A 15517-nucleotide genomic window follows, 5' to 3' on the forward strand; every position below is an offset into this window, starting at 1 on the left:
TTATCTCCACTGAGTCGTTTAATCTGCCTCTTAAATTCTATGTGTACCAATCTGAACTTGTGCATTTCTCCTCCAATCCTGGAGAGCTCTTCCCACAGCCTTTCCCATCTCAGTAACTTATAACCCCATCCTTCCAGTTACTTAAGCCAAAGCTTAATAAGAAGGATGGCTTCTACCTCAAAATTTTAGCATGTCTCTCCCAAGATTCTAAGCCAAGAGAAATTAAAATGTTTTTCTATTCATATGTGCATATATATAGTCATGCTGCTGGTTTATAGAACCGTTTTACTGCAAAAGGCATGTGTAGCAGTGAGACAGGAAAAATAACAAGAAAGAAAAAAATAAAAGCACCACAGAGTTTTGGTTGTAACGAAGGCGATTTTTTTCTTCTTCCTGATCTGCTCATGGTGCCAATCCCCATTAATAGTTCTTTTAAGAACTGCATTTCATTCCCAATGACGGCCCTGAAACAGGCCCTTGTCACCTGGATTGTGTGATGAAATCTCCATAAAGTCGCTAGTCTCTGGGTTCTCGGTCTGCTGTTGGGAGGTACTGTGGTTCCAAGTCATTGACACCACCCACAGGCCACACAAAACCTAGTCCTCATTTCTCACCATGCCCTTTCATGCATGGCAGTCCCTCCACAGTGGAGAGCTGCTTCTGCCCACTTGGCTGCCTTTGAACACCTGGCTTCTTTCACCTGGAGTTACCCTTGGGCTAGGTCACCTCTTTAGTGCTCTCACAGCCCATGTTTTTCTTCCTTCCTTTAATTATAATTAAATAATTATTTGTGCAATTTTGTTTGTTTACCATCTGTCTTCCCTGTTAGATTCTAGGTTCCCAGGGGGTAAGGACAAAATGCCTTGTTCATTGTTGTATTTCTAGAGGGTAGCATATTCTTGACACATAGTATATACTCAACAAATATGTATTAAAAGAATAAACAAATAAGTGGATGAACGAATGCAGGCGTGGGGTCCTCGTGAGGAGCAGGGCCCCTTTTCCCAAATGGAATGAGTTGTCTCAGAAGGCGTGGTTTAAAATCCCGTTATGGAGATAAGACACGTTGGGCAAGAGTGCAGGAAAGAATGGAAATAAAGAAGGAAAAGGCTTATGGTGAGAAACAAAGGAACTAGGGGTTCCGTGAGGTGGGATGAAGAAGCTTTGTGATGAGATACTGGAGCCAAAAAGCCTGTGAGAGCAGGAGCCTGTGATGAAAGAGTGGGATGCTTGATTGTGTGATTTTAGAGTTGGTAACAGTTTTGGTGATGTCCAGGCTACGTCCAGGGGAGAAGGTAGCTCAAGCTGAGTGGAGGTAGCTCGATTCTGTTGGAGAACTGGGAATGTGGACTGTGGGATGGGCTGGGAAGCTGACTGGTGAGCTCACATAGGATTACAGGGCCTGATTAAAGAGGAAGAAAGACGAGGATTTCATACCAGGGTCATCAGTGCACGAAGAGCTGATAGGTCACTGCAATGAGGACAGTGAGAAGATATCTCAGGGTCACGAGCTCCAAAGAAACAGCGTTATATTATTTCTCGTTTCTGTGCTTACCACTGACCATCTCCATTTGACTTGGGTACCTGTATTTCTTCTGAATAAATTCAGTGTATTCTCTCATTTAGACCCGGGAAAGCCGACAGTCATACTCTCTCTGCATTTTGAGTTAATTTCTCAAGTTGTGTGCCTGTTTCAGTCCTACATAAAAACAGACCTAACTAGCAGCATTTATCCTTGTTTTTCATTTTTTTCTTAAATTTTCCGTTGAGTAATACTTTTGAGCTAAGATGAAGTGTGAAATCAAAGTGAAACCGACTATAGCCGATGACAGTGTCATGGCCACAGTTTTATTTTTAGCCTGGGTAACTAAGCCAAAAATGAAACCATGCTTTCTTAGAAATTTCAGGTATTTTGGTTCTTTGATGAACAATGATATTCTTGAAGTTTTTAGCTTGGTACACCCCAGACCTTTTGGATTGACACTGTTCCAGGAGAGAGAAGACATATTTTCAGGTGGCAAAAAAACCCTACCCTGGTTCTAATCCTGGAGAAAAACTGAGTCTGGAGAATAAATGAAAGGGGATTGCTTAGCTAGAGCCACCTAGAACAGAGAAGGGCTTAAGGCAAGACTCCAGGACAGGGCTTTGTTTCACTGATCTGCACGACTGATTTTAGATTGTTGATAATTTTCGGACAACCCGTCAGGTAGCAATACAAGGGCCTGTATGTATACCACGTTACACTCACTAGTATGCGGATACTCAAAAAGACAAACAATCGCAAGCATTGGACAGAATGTAGAGAAACTGGGACCCTCACGTCTAGCTGCCAGGGTTGTAAAATGGTGGAGCCCTTCTGGAAGACAATTTGGCTGTTCCTCAAAAAATGAAACATGGAGTTACCCTATGACCCAGCAATTCCACTTCTGGGTATATACCCAAGAGGATTAAAAACATAAGTCTACTCAAAAATGTGTACGTGGATGTTTGCAGCAGCATTTTTCATGAGAGCTAAAATGCAGAAACAACCCAAATGTCCACCAATTGATAAATGGAAAAAGATAATGTGGCATATTCACATAATAGAGTATTATTCAGACATAAAAAGGAATGAAGTACCGATACAGGCTACAAAATGAATTAACCTTGAACACGTTTTCCTAAGGGAAATAAGCCAGACACAAAGGCCATGCAGTATATGATTCCATTTATATGAAATGTCCAGAATAGGCAAATTTATAGGGATAGAAAGTAGATCGTGGTTACCAGGGACTTTTAGAGGGACAGTGACTGCTGTTGGGTACTGGGTGACTTTTTTGTGGTGACAGATACATTCTAGAGTTAGATAGTGGTGATAGTTGCAGGATCTGGTGGATATACCAAAAACTAAAAGGACGAATTTTGTGGTATGATAGTTTTATCTAAATAAGATAGGATTTTTAAAGAAAGAGCCCATGCAGAGCTAAATATAAACATGTTTATTATCAAACTTTGTCGTGCCATGTCAAATACAACACGTCTGACATAAACTTAAATAAATATATACTTTAAAATTTGTAAAATATTTTAAATCATAATTTAAAATACTTCATAAAACCCAAACACAGACCACATTTGTACTTCATTCACACAGCTATTTCCAGTGCAGTCCACATAAATATTTACAACATTGGAAGAGTTTCAGATAAAATGATAATTAATTCCATGTGTAGCCTGATCACCAAAGGTGGATTTTTCTCTCTCCCTTATTTCCGGCATCTTTTGCCCCTTAAAAACCTCTGCTGTTCTGATCCTCATCATCTCTCCCAGTTTCCTTTTAGCGCTGCCTTTGCGGGTCTACTCCTCTGAAACTAGCTTTCTCAGCACATGCTAAGTTGATGGAAGTGGGGGAGAGGTTGCATTGTCGCACGCTGTGAGGTTGGAGCAGCTTTGGCAATCACTGACTGAGGGTTTCTCATTGCCAATGATCAACCAGACACCAGACTCCTTAGGAACTTTAAACTCCCTTATAAATAAGTATAAATAGTTGCTCGTACAGGCTTTCCTCTCTTCGAGAACAGCCCAACAAACAATAAAACAATTAGGAAATCATTATTAGACGTCTTCACTTTGTAAAAATCCACTAGATGAATTCCTTACATGGTGAGTTCGTAGCATGGATTTAAAATCTTCTGTGCTATACGAGAATTATACATTGACATGTCACATCTGACAAACATCCATTTAGGAATGCAGAGCACATCCATATTTCTGCATGTTCTTTTCAACAAAGGTATTCACAGAATTGCACCTTCATTCATTCGCTTTTATCAACTCAGAACATTTGGCTTCATGGAAACCATATTTCTGAAAAAAATACCTGGCAGTACACAAGTGTAGGCCATTTAGCTTTGACTCTCCTAATACTACTCATGTTTTTTAAAGCAACTGTAGTGAAACATTCAGAACTGCACACTGGTTAACATTATCCATTGGTAAGGGACAGTATTTGCCCTTTTTTTGAAATACATTCACTCACTACAGATGTAACATTAGACTTGGTTAATAAACAAAGAGGTGTTGATTTAGGGTAAGTAATTATTACCCAATCATAGTCCTTACATTTACATATTTTCAAGTCTCTACAACACTTGAACTGAATTAAGAATAATGGAATACATACGCAATGCAAGTAAAAACCACACACACACAATCTCTAAGAACGTTTTAAAGAGATTGAGCCCCATGGGGATAAACGTGATTAAGACTGCGTTTAGTAGTCTTTACACAGAATATTCCGTAGGATTTGCACCATTAACAACCTTTCCCATGCAGTCAGCTGCGGGCGTTAAAAATTTGTCATTTTTTTCCAAGTCAGTAATAGAATATCGTTGGCCAGTTTGTTTCCTCTAAACTCTTGACAATTATTATTCAACCCTGGGACAGCAACTTGGTAGCCAGCAGTTGAAACACTGAGGAGCAACAGAAAGAAACAATGTCACAAAGTACAGTGCTTCTCTACCAAGATTTCACAATGAGCAAGGGAGAGCTCAAGAAATAATTCTGAGATTCCAGAGCCTTGATCTGTTCACTTTTTCCCGGGAAGAGAATGTCCTTTCCCTCCAGGAGCCGTTGAGTCTTCTGGGTAGCAAGCTGGCCTTGCCCACTGGATTTTGGTCCTTCGAAATTCTCATGGGCACCTAGGTCCCAGCCGTAAATCTGAAGTAGGGAAGCAGGGTCTGAGAGATGAGGAAAGCTTCCGTCTTCAGGGTATTTCTCTAACTTCCTAGTTTACTTGTGTTCCTGCAAATATAAGAATGCATGCCGTCAGGACACGTAATATTGTGCATACTACTAGCGACAACAAAATACATCATCTGTTCACTGTGTGTACTCTGGGGGAGTCCAAATATGAACACCCAAATCCTATTCAGTTAGGGCAGTGAAACTATCCTGTATGATACTGTAATGGTGGATTTGTGTCCTTATACATTTGTCAAAACCCATAGAACGTACAAAACCAAGCGTGAACCCTAATGTCGACTGTGGACTTTATTAACAATAATGTATCAATATTGGCCCTTCCGTTGTAACAAAATACCATAGAAATGCAAGACATTCATAACAGGAAACGGAGGGCAGGGTCAGGGAGGGTGTTGGAAGTTTGTACTTTACCAAGCGTGAACCCTAATGTCGACTGTGGACTTTATTAACAATAATGTATCAATATTGGCCCATCCGTTGTAACAAAATACCATAGAAATGCAAGACATTCATAACAGGAAACGGAGGGCAGGGTCAGGGAGGGTGTTGGAAGTTTGTACTTTCCGCTCACTTTTTCTGTAAACCTAAAACTGCACACACACACAAGTATTAATTAGAAAAATATCTGTTTGGAGGGGACTCGACCCTTCCAAATTCTCAGAAAGCAGAGCAGAGTAGTTCAGACCACAGATTCTAGAACCAGACTGCCTAGGTTCGAATCCTGGTTACACCCACTTATTAGCTTTGAGATTTTAAGCAAGTTACTTGACTTCTCTGTGCCTCATTTTCTTCATCTGTATAATAATAAATATAGTCATAGTTCTGTCTCAGAATTCCTAGCTTAGAACAGCTCCTACAATATGGTAAGCACCATATAAGGTTAACTATCATCATTATTAACTTTCTTAAATGAAATGACTCAATAAAGTCCAGATCCTTGCTCCTTTCCTCTACTTCTACAAACAAATGAAACAACATCCCATAAAATACCGTGAAGGTGGTGATTTCCCTCCCCCATCTCCCCACAGAAAACTGTCAGATTTGGAGGGCTCAAGGAGGAAGAGAGCATGTAAAGAGGATACTCAAAACCGTATGTGATTTTTAAGTATTACCTGATTCCTTTGGACTTAAACTAACGCAGAAGGCATTTGGTAGGATCCACTGGAGTGAAGGCTTTGGCAGCTGCTGTAGAATACACGAGAACACTAAGTAAGCACTGTTTTCCCACACAAAAAGAGAAAAATGTGTAGGGTATTCAATGACATGCTGTGTACAAGAATGCAACGTACCTGGCAGGAACAAATTTCTTTGCTGCAAGAAAAAGAAAACCATTAAATTTGGACTAAATGACTTTTAAGGACCTATCAAATCCAGAAACCGTGTGGCTCTTCACCATCAGGGGTTGAACTCAGCACCTCCAGGACCCTAGTAATCCTGAGTGCAAACACAGTTTGGGGGCACCTAGGGCAGAGAGCCACCGGCTCGGCTTGCCAGGTCTGTCGCCCATTTGTCATGACAAGTCCCAGACTGGATTTTGTGGGAAATTTCCTATTTGGTGAATGTCAGAACTTAATTCAAAAAATTTTTAAATGCTCGGTAGGCCATGAATGTGGTTTGATGATGCGTTTGCATATTCCCTACAGAGAACTCCCCAATTTAAGCCTGTATTCCAAATAAATTTTTTGGAAACATGATATCCATTTTCCTGGGAGCACTAACCCTGCAGCTTCCTCACACAAGTTCAAGGGCACCGTAGAGTTCAGTGTGAATTGCATTTTCCTGAGGCTGGACAATGTTAGCCCAACTACCACTTGTATTTCCTAAAACTCTTCCCACTTGGAGTTTTACTGTAAACTCTTTCCCTAAGACCTCTACTTACTTATACTGCAGTTTATTACTTATCCAGTCATTTGATTCTAATTACTGTTTACATCTGCAAGCGAGACCATGACTCATCAATGAGGAAAAATATATATTTTTCAAAAACGTGTTTGGAGTACATTCTGAAACTCCCTCACCTTTCTTCCGAAGACGGTTCAGAAGCCAGAAGAGAAATGAAGATAACGTCAAGAGGGACGTCCCAGCAGCAGACAGAACAATTGGCAGGGGGATGCTGGCATCGGTGGGTGCTAAGGAAACAGGGGGCGGAGAACAGTCATGAGAAGGCCTTGAGTTCCAAGCCTTTCTGTTCTAGCCTCGCCTTTTCCTTTGCACATTGATGACAATGTACAAAGCAGAAGAGACGTCTAGTTCAATTCGTGAGGAAAAGACGTGGTATTGTGGACCTGAGATCTGCCCCAACCACTTTTGCAAGTTGATTTCTCACCAATATCAGGCAGGAGTAGCGCACTAAGTTCTTTCATGGTACCGTACACTTCAGCTAATACTGCGCGTTCTCTCTCTCTCTCTCTCTCTCTCTCTCTCTCTCTCTCTCTCTTTCTCTCTCTTTTTTGTAATCCCCCCCACACACACAGCTCTCCTTTTTTCGACTGTCAGAATCCTTCCCATTCTATCACCATGCCACCTCTTCTGTTTCTCTATATCCCCATAAAATTAAGTATTTACTTGTTAACCCGGGCACCCGTCCGACCTGGTTCGGATGTGATGGATAGCCTGATGGCTCCCCTGCCTCTCTCTAGCGCCCCGACCACCACACCCATCGGTGCAGTCACCTTCACAGGCAGGCAGCCTCCCAGACCAGTGTCCTGCGGCGCCGCACGTCAGAGCAGCAGAGCCATTGAGCGTCCAGCCTTCAGGACACGCAAAGGTGCACACAGCAGCGAACACAGGCTCCCCGCTGCAGCTCATGTTCATCTTCCCGGGGACTGCCAGGCGCGAACATTGTACCACTGCCAATGGAAGGCACACGGGGAGAGAGAGGGTAAGAAAAATCTACCAGGAAGCTTCTAAAACTGGCTGAAAAGTCAGCGATACATGTACCGCGTAAGCGCCACCTAGTTTTCAGCATGTAGGAAATTAGGAGCAAGCCCCTGGGGGTGTTCAGAAAATGCTGAGGTACTTGACTGACACTCTTCCAGGTCTGAATCCAGCCTCACCTTGGCAGGAGGGCACCTCCCGGGTCCACTGTCCCTGAGACGTGCACTCCAGTTGAGCTGATCCACGGAGCTGGAAGCCTTCCTCACAGCTGAAGGCACAGGACGACTTGTAGGTAAATTTTCCAGCAGGGGCGTGGGTGCACCTCACCAAGCCCCCTGGGGGCTGGCGGACAGCGTCACATGTCACAGCTGGAAGACACGTGCGAGCACATGAGAAGTCTGTATCTGGCAGCAACGGGTTTCTCCAAATTTCCAAGTCCCTAGCTCTTCAATAGCTTTTATCTTCAAATAAAAACTTACCTTCACACGTGGGCTTCTCACTGTCCCACTCCCCCGTGGGGCCACACTGGAGCCTTGCAGATCCCTTCAACACATATCCCTGCTCACAGGAGAACTCACAGCTGGACCCACTTTGGAAGCTTCCAGAAGCACTCAGAAGACAATTCATGTGGCCTCTCTCTGGACTGGACAAGGCTTTGCACTGGAAAGCTGAGCCACCAAAACAGAGGTCAGAGAATATTGCAGTGGAATGGCAGAGTGTGCGGCATTTGATTGGGTGAACCCAGCGCTGGGACAAAGCAGCGCTCGGAGAACTCGAGACTCTCCGTTCCTCCCTGGACAGCTGGGAAGATGGCTGTGTTTTCTTTGAATTCCAGTCCCTTCCTTGACAATGGCACTAACTAAAGGACAACTGTGAGCAGGACCAATGGCTTTCAGCTCTGCTCTGAGGTGTGAAAGAAGTTAGGGTCAAGAGAAAAAAATGTATGTAGTCAGAGAGCAACGTGTGTGTCCTGCGTGCTCGCAGATGACACCAACGAGAAAATAAGCTGGGAAGGCAGCCACGTCCAATTTGTCTGTTTTGCGGTGGGAGTTTGGTCTTGCGGCTTTTTGCTGCTGGGACTTATCCTGTGCTGTGTTTGGTACAAGAATATCCGTATCTGATGGGGAAAACTGCTTATTTTCAACATTCTTGCTTTTGGTTTAAAGTGAATTAAATTTTGGTGCTCATGTATGTATGAAGGGTGTCTTTATGTATCAGCTGACACCATGATTGAAACACTCATCACTGCCAGTCATGAGCGATTTCAGAAGAAAGGTATGACAAGAGTTTTAGCAGCAAATCCTGTGCTCCTGAGCCTACTTTTTAAATTCTCTAAGTGCCTTCTCCTTGGATTAAGATCTCTGCCTGTTCCGTGCCAATGTCTGTAAAGTCACATTGGCACAGCGCAGTTAAGAAACCAGCGAAGAAGCATCCGTTCTTGTCATGCACACTTCTTTTCCTGGGTGAGCTTTGTTTCCGTTAGGGTTTCTGGGCGGGAATTCCCGCCCGTTCTCAGGAATTTTTTTCACTTTTCCGTTCCCGAATCCCAAGATATGAACTGTTTTCTGTTCTCCACAATGAATCATTTCCACAAAGTGACGGCCGATACTACCAACCACCTGGGTTCAAGGAGCTGATTTTCCCAATTTCCTGACCGACTTTTCTCGGGATTCAGGAACAGAAAAGTGAAATCAATTCCCAAGAACGGGTGGGAATTCCCACCCGGAAACCCTAGTTATACGAATCCCAAAGGTGTAAGATGAATGTTGCCCATCACACCTGATTTCCCCAGAAGCCAAGCATCTGGCTTCATTCTAACTGCCCAGGGTTGAAGGTCGCTGCTCTTGAGGAAAAGGGAGCGTGAAGGGGAGACTCTGGGGCTTACCTTCACACACTGGAGCTGGCTGAGTCCACTGCCCACGCGTGGTGCACTCGACCTGGGCTGGCCCTTGCAGCCGGAAGCCGTCCTCACAGGTGAAGTTGCAGGAGGACGTGAAGGTGAACTCCCCAGCAGGGGAATGGCGACAGCTCACCGAGCCATTCCGAGGACGGCCGACGGCGCCACACGTCACAGCTGCAACACAAGGGCCCATTTATTACGTGAGCAGGTCTGGCTTGCCCATTTCCAGTGCAGGATGAGAAAAAGGATGTTTCCATGGAATCTGCACGTGCAGCAACTGTACCTTTGCACGTTGGCTTCTCGTCGTCCCAGTTCCCAGATGAAGTACACTGGAGGCGTGGGGGCCCCACGCGCTCAAAGCCCTCCTCACACTCAAATGCACAGGTTGTGTTCCACGGGAAGCGGCCAGGACGCGGGAAACAGTCCATGAGTCCATGGGCGGGTTTTGTCAAAGCATCGCACTCAACCTCTGTGGATTTGAAAGAGGGCCGTGAATTTCACAGAAAACGATCTGCTCGCTTCCTGTGGAATTGGACTTTGTAACAGAGCTCGGGAGCAGCCTGTAAAGGGTGGACCCCAAGTCCTGTATTCATTCTCGGGGACACGTGCACCCACAGAAAGCGTTTGTGCTTTCTCACTGACATTTTCCTCTTCTCTGATTTTCACGTTAACTGTACTGACTGATCCCTGATTTGTCTGATGAAATCTGTCATCAGGTCTCTGATCCATTTTACATAAGGCAAAAATGAAGGAGAAAAACAGATACTAAGCTAGGATTTATGACTTTTATCACAACTTAGTGTTGTGATAAAAACCATGGTGACTCACACAGGGAGACACTCATCTGTTTTAGCCCAGCAGGACCTGGAGGAAAAAGTTTTGGTCTCTGGCCTCGAAAGATAAGACAGAGAGAAAAAGCAATACTGGGACTGCTTGGTTATCACGGTCCTAAATTCGTCCACTGTTGAAGGTAAACAGGGAAAGAAGACGAGGGCGTCATTCAGAGCTCTGGGGTTTGTTCTTTCACACATCAGCAGAGGCTGAGAAACACCTGTTTCAAATATAGGATTAAACACTTCTCTCACACCAAGCAGGTACCATCTTGACCATATATATTGGCTGAGGGGACAAGTCTTATTAACAACAAGAACAACGAGAATTTTCCCTAGAGTTTTGAAAATGTGATACATTGGATGAAACAACAACAAACACCCTAGGAGCTGAGGGAAGAATTGGAGAACGTTCCGAGCCTCCCGGGAGAGCCTTACCCTTGCAGGCCGGAGCAGGGCCGCTCCACTCCCCAGAGGAAGTGCAGCGTGTGGCCTCAGAGCTTCTCGGGACGTAGCCCTCCTCACAGCTGGCAGAGCAGGAAGAAGTGTAGCTGAAGTTGCCCAAAGGGTGGGTGCAGACCAGGCTTCCGTGCTCCGGGGCTTCCTGTGCCTCACAGGTCACAACTGAAAAGGGAAACCAAGTCAGCTCTGCTCCCGCGTCCGCCTGTGTAACGTGGGAAGGATTCTGGGGACTGGAACTGCCGCCTGTTGACCGTTTCCTGCGGGCCGGGCACTGTGCAAACATCCTGTCTGCATTCGTGCACATGGCCCCAAGCCTGGCAAGTTACTGCCGTCAGCATCCTCTTTGTACAAATGAGAACGCTGCCACTCAGACAGTTTAACTACCTGGTCCAGGTGCCATAACTAATAAGTGGGGGGTCTGCGATTTGAACCTCCTGAGGGTCTGGCTTCACAGGTGCAGCTCTGAACCACCAGCCACAAGGCGCCATGTGTCCCGGGAACGGGAAGATGTGCTGACCCGACTGCAAAGCCAGGGAGGACACAGGGTGGGGCTGCCATCCCGAGTGAGGGAAGAGGTGACGTGAAGACTTACCTTGCTCACACCTGAGCCCACGGAAGCCGGGGTGGCACTGGCAGGTGTAGTTGTTGATGGTCTCCACACATTCTCCGTGGCCGCTGCAGGATGCTGGGGTGCAGGCCGCTGCGGGGAACAGTCCACAACAAGGAGGATGAGTTCCTTGGACTTTAGTCACCAGTGTGCGGCGGAGATGTCACCAGTGACACAGACCTGACCTGAAGTGCTTCACAAAGCCGTTCCAGGCTCAACTGTTGTGAACCTTGGTGGGAATGTACAGATTCAGGGGACATGGTGGTGACCGGCACCAAGAAGAGGAAATCCACTTCCACACAAACTCTAAAGATGTCCCCCTACCGTGGATGAACGAGTAACTAACATACACCCTGTGTGTGGTACGCACACTCTGTGTACGCCTGTCCGCACTCCTGTCTATGCCTGTGTGTATTCTCACCTCCATTCAAACAGCGCATTCTAGAACCGTATCTCTTAGGACACAGGCTTCCCACAGTAGAGACCAGCATGTGCAGACGGCGGACAGTTTGTCGGGAGGCCCGCCCCCGGGGCCGGCCCCCCACTGCCCGCAAGCTGCCCACCTGTGTAGCACAAGGCGAGCTTCTTCTTGCTGCATCTCTCGTCGTTCCACATGCCCGTGTCGCTGACCCTCTTGATGTAAATCTCCACGCAGTCCTCGTTGGTCTCCTTATTGTTCGGTTCGCCTGGAGCCCAGTTCTTAGCTTCCTCGGTCAGAGGTTTCTGGGTCCCTATCCAGACCCACCGATTGTTGACCTTTCTGATCCCAATCCAGTAGTAAGTGGGGGAGTGGCGGAATATGGAGTTCAGGTATTGGATCTCTTCCTGGTTTTGAATCGCAACCAGGTGGGTGTACCTTTGCTGGCAGTAGGCGCTGGCCTCATCAAAAGTCAGGAGTTCGGTGGAGGCGTTGTAAGACCAGGCGCCACTCTCCCTGACCAGGAGAAGCCCTGAGGGGAAGACGAGCAAGGGATGGGGAGGGTTAGCCCCGCTGTGGTTTCATTCCGTTCGCGGGGCTTTTTATGGTCTCGCGTTTGGCATACAGTGGCCTTCGGGCTGACTCACACGTTTCACCTTTTCCAAAATCAGAAGGGCTGTGGATGGGAAACTGCCATTTATGACGCATTTCTTTCGCGATGGACTCTCCACTTAGTGCTTCACCTGGGCTCACCCACCCATCCGGATACCCACTGTACAGTAGGATAATAACCAGAATAACTAAGCTTTGTTGAGCACTTAATGTGCAGCAGCGGCGTTGTCTGAGGCCCTGGGCATGACCATGAATGATTCGGAATCCTCCCAACGCCTCTCGCGTACAGGTGTGTTGTGATCGACACTTCACACATGAGGAAACAAGGAGGTAAATCGTCCCTAGTCCAGGGCATAGCACCCCGGGGAGAAGGCACGGCTGCTGGTAAACATCCTCCCGTGCTCAGGGCGGCCCCCACAAGGAAAGATTATCCCGTCCCAAACGTCAACAGCGCTGAGGATGGAGCATGGGAAACCCCGTTTTAACTAACGACACTGACTTACCAAAAGTGAGAGCAGAGAGAAGCTGTGGAGCTATCATGACTTCAAGAGCTCTTGTCATCCAAAGACTAGACGTGAAAGGCCTTTCTGGAGGGGAAAGCACACAATTCATTACAGCAAGAAATCCCAGGGAGCCAGGGACTCGGATCCTTTTACGGTGCTACTCGGGCAGTATCCTAAGATTTTAGGCAAAGGATTCCAGTGCCACCATCTTTACTTAAAAGAAATTTACCCGAACGAATAAATACGAAATTGAAGGTGTTTATCATGTAAGTCAAAGAGAAAAGCCCGTTTTTATCCAGTCTGTATGCAGTCAGAGCTTCTGCAAGTCTCTTGTCAGAAGGCTTTGTCCATATTCATCCTCTAAGTTTCGCGGCCCAAGGCTGCCCTCATAAAGACTTACATTTGGGGAGGAGGGCGTTTGAAGTCCGGATTCCTGGGGTGTCCTGAGGCTGCTGTCTGCTGCTGTCCTGGAGGTTCTGGTGCAGAGTCAGCGGGAGCAGCTGAGCACCGCTCTTGCGGGATCCCCTTTATAGAGCTGGTTTCCTGTGAGCAGTCGGAGGATGTGTCCAAATCCAGTAAGGAGGAAATTCCAGCAGCCTTCAAAAGTTTCCCGGGAATTGCCATAAAGCTAAAAATTACAGTGATGTCAGAAAGCCTGTCCCTGAAAACCCACTGTTTGTGTTTGGCCCTTTGTATTTTACGTAACTTCTATTAAAATGACAGCAAGTGCATGTTTTTTAATTCAATCATGTAAAAAAACCTATGTCTTTAAAAAGTTGAAAAACTTGGCTGATCAGCAGCACTATACCTCCTGCAATTGTGGCAGGAATCAGAATTTCATAAACAGAAGCAAACTAAGAATGATTGTGTCACCTAGGACTGCTGTCCTCAGTTTTCTCATCTGGAGCTGTCGGCAATGGGTCACCACTCACTTTCTCTCTCTCTCTCTCTCTCTCTCTCACCTGCCAATGCAACCCATTTTAGGCGCTCTGTCTCACAGAGGAACGAGTCACAAATTGATGCTCAGATTCTGGACATAGCAATGGCTAAATTACTGGAAAGAGTATCTCCAACATCTACTTGGAATAGTATCGCTAATGTTTACCAAGTGCTTACTATGCGCCAGGTCCCGTTCTGTGTATTTTGCATGTTCATCTGTATGACTATTTAATCTTCACAACAACCCATGAAGTAGGGACTCTTATTATCCCCACTTTACAGATGAGGAAATTGAGGCACCAACGATTTTCCCTTTCTCATCCAAAAGCACAGAGCTAAGGGGTTGAAACCCAGGCAGTCAGTCTCCAAAGCTGACTCTCATCACTGCCACCCCAAACCGTGGTTTCCCTTGTCCTGCCCCCCAATTAGCCTCCCTGTTCTGCCCAAGTCTCCAGCCCTCCCCTGGCCCTCTTCTTCCCAGAGTGACGCCATCATCCCAGCTCTCTGCCCTGAGGGCTGTGTCTTGGATTCTGAGGCATGAGGGCAAGAAGGGGATCCAGTGAACAGTAGACAGAGGACGCAGTGAGGATGGACCCTAGGTCCTCAGCATTTGGAGAGATGGTGGACAAAGAAACAAGGACGGCAGGCTGAGCTGGGCCTAGGAAAAGGTGTCCACCCCTGTGCCACACTATCTAGGAGATCCTTGTCCAAGAGCGAATTCTTGCTACAGCTAAAGAGTGAAATGATTACTTTAAATGTAAATTGAGAGAACTTCAGGGAGAGAACCCAATATCAGAAGAATGAGAAGAGAAATAAGTGGAAGAGATTTGTGAGTTACAGTAATCAATCATTATTGTTATTGTTACCAGAGCTATGAAATTCCAAACCCACTCACAGTTGTCCTGCGTCTGTCCAGAGAGAGCCCCTGAGATTGGGACCTCAAATCAGGTACCTGGGGTACTGGGAGTTGAGGGGCTTTCTTCAGGCTCCAAGGTTGCTGAAGGTGCCACAGACAGACCCAATTTGCCTCTCAGAGAGAGACCCCAGCACAGTGAGGAGCAGGAGTGGGGTGACAGCCGGACTGTAGCTCCTCCACCTGCATCTCTAGTGCACCCACTTGTGGAGATCAGGAATGAATTAAAGAGGAAATCGGGGGAGAGTTGAATAGTTGGGGATGTTGAATCTTATCTCTGCCCCCAAATGAACCCCATTTGCCCCGAGTGACGGGTCGGTGAGAGGCGTCTCACAGCCTCGCTGAGTCTCCCAAGCTCGGAGGACGTGGCCCCCTGTCCATGGACTGCTCAGTTTTCAACTCGGGCTTCCTGTGCGTCCCTTTACAATCTCCATGTTGGTGAGGCCAAAAGAAAAGGCAAGAAGACAGAACAGACAGGGACACACCCAGGCGCCCACAGCCAGAGCCATTTCGTCTCACAGCCAAGGGGCCTCATCCCTCTCCCTGGACGTCCCCTGCACGCGCCACCACAGCCTTTAATGGGACACCGAGGACATGACCTCCTTTCTCTCTGTGCCCAGGCAGACTCATTCTCACCTTTATAGTGAAGGGACATCCCTGAGGCAGCGCGTGAGAGCCAGAGGAAGAATGAATGATGGGGTTCCCACGACAAA

The 15517-nt window shown here is 46.5% G+C and overlaps 1 protein-coding gene across 1 annotated transcript; it reads right to left on the reverse strand.

The window, feature by feature from the left end:
- Window positions 1-3113: 3113 nt before the first annotated feature.
- Window positions 3114-13428, reverse strand: SELE (selectin E). The gene is made up of 13 exons (XM_033093113.1): window positions 12953-13428; window positions 11983-12369; window positions 11405-11512; window positions 10789-10974; window positions 9804-9989; window positions 9506-9694; window positions 8100-8288; window positions 7800-7988; window positions 7416-7592; window positions 6762-6872; window positions 6033-6054; window positions 5856-5928; window positions 3114-4782 (listed from the first exon to the last, which is right to left on the reverse strand). The coding sequence occupies exons 1-12, from the start codon at window positions 13059-13061 to the stop codon at window positions 5871-5873; spliced, it is 1911 nt and encodes a 636-aa protein (XP_032949004.1). The 5' UTR covers window positions 13062-13428; the 3' UTR covers window positions 3114-4782; window positions 5856-5870.
- Between the last annotated feature and the right edge of the window lie 2089 nt (window positions 13429-15517).

The sequence above is a fragment of the Rhinolophus ferrumequinum genome, chromosome 22 (assembly GCF_004115265.2).
Source record: "Rhinolophus ferrumequinum isolate MPI-CBG mRhiFer1 chromosome 22, mRhiFer1_v1.p, whole genome shotgun sequence".
NCBI classification, from domain to species: domain Eukaryota; kingdom Metazoa; phylum Chordata; class Mammalia; order Chiroptera; family Rhinolophidae; genus Rhinolophus; species Rhinolophus ferrumequinum.

Excerpts from the sequence above, each read along its gene's own strand:
- SELE (XM_033093113.1), bottom strand. The coding sequence starts at position 13,061 with ATGAATTGTGTGCTTTCCCCTCCAGAAAGGCCTTTCACGTCTAGTCTT. Across the intron at positions 12,370-12,952 it reads TCTCTCTGCTCTCACTTTTG|GGCTTCTCCTGGTCAGGGAG; the intron begins GTAAGTCAGTGT and ends TCTTCCCCTCAG. Across the intron at positions 5,929-6,032 it reads AAGAAATTTGTTCCTGCCAG|CAGCTGCCAAAGCCTTCACT; the intron begins GTACGTTGCATT and ends TGTATTCTACAG.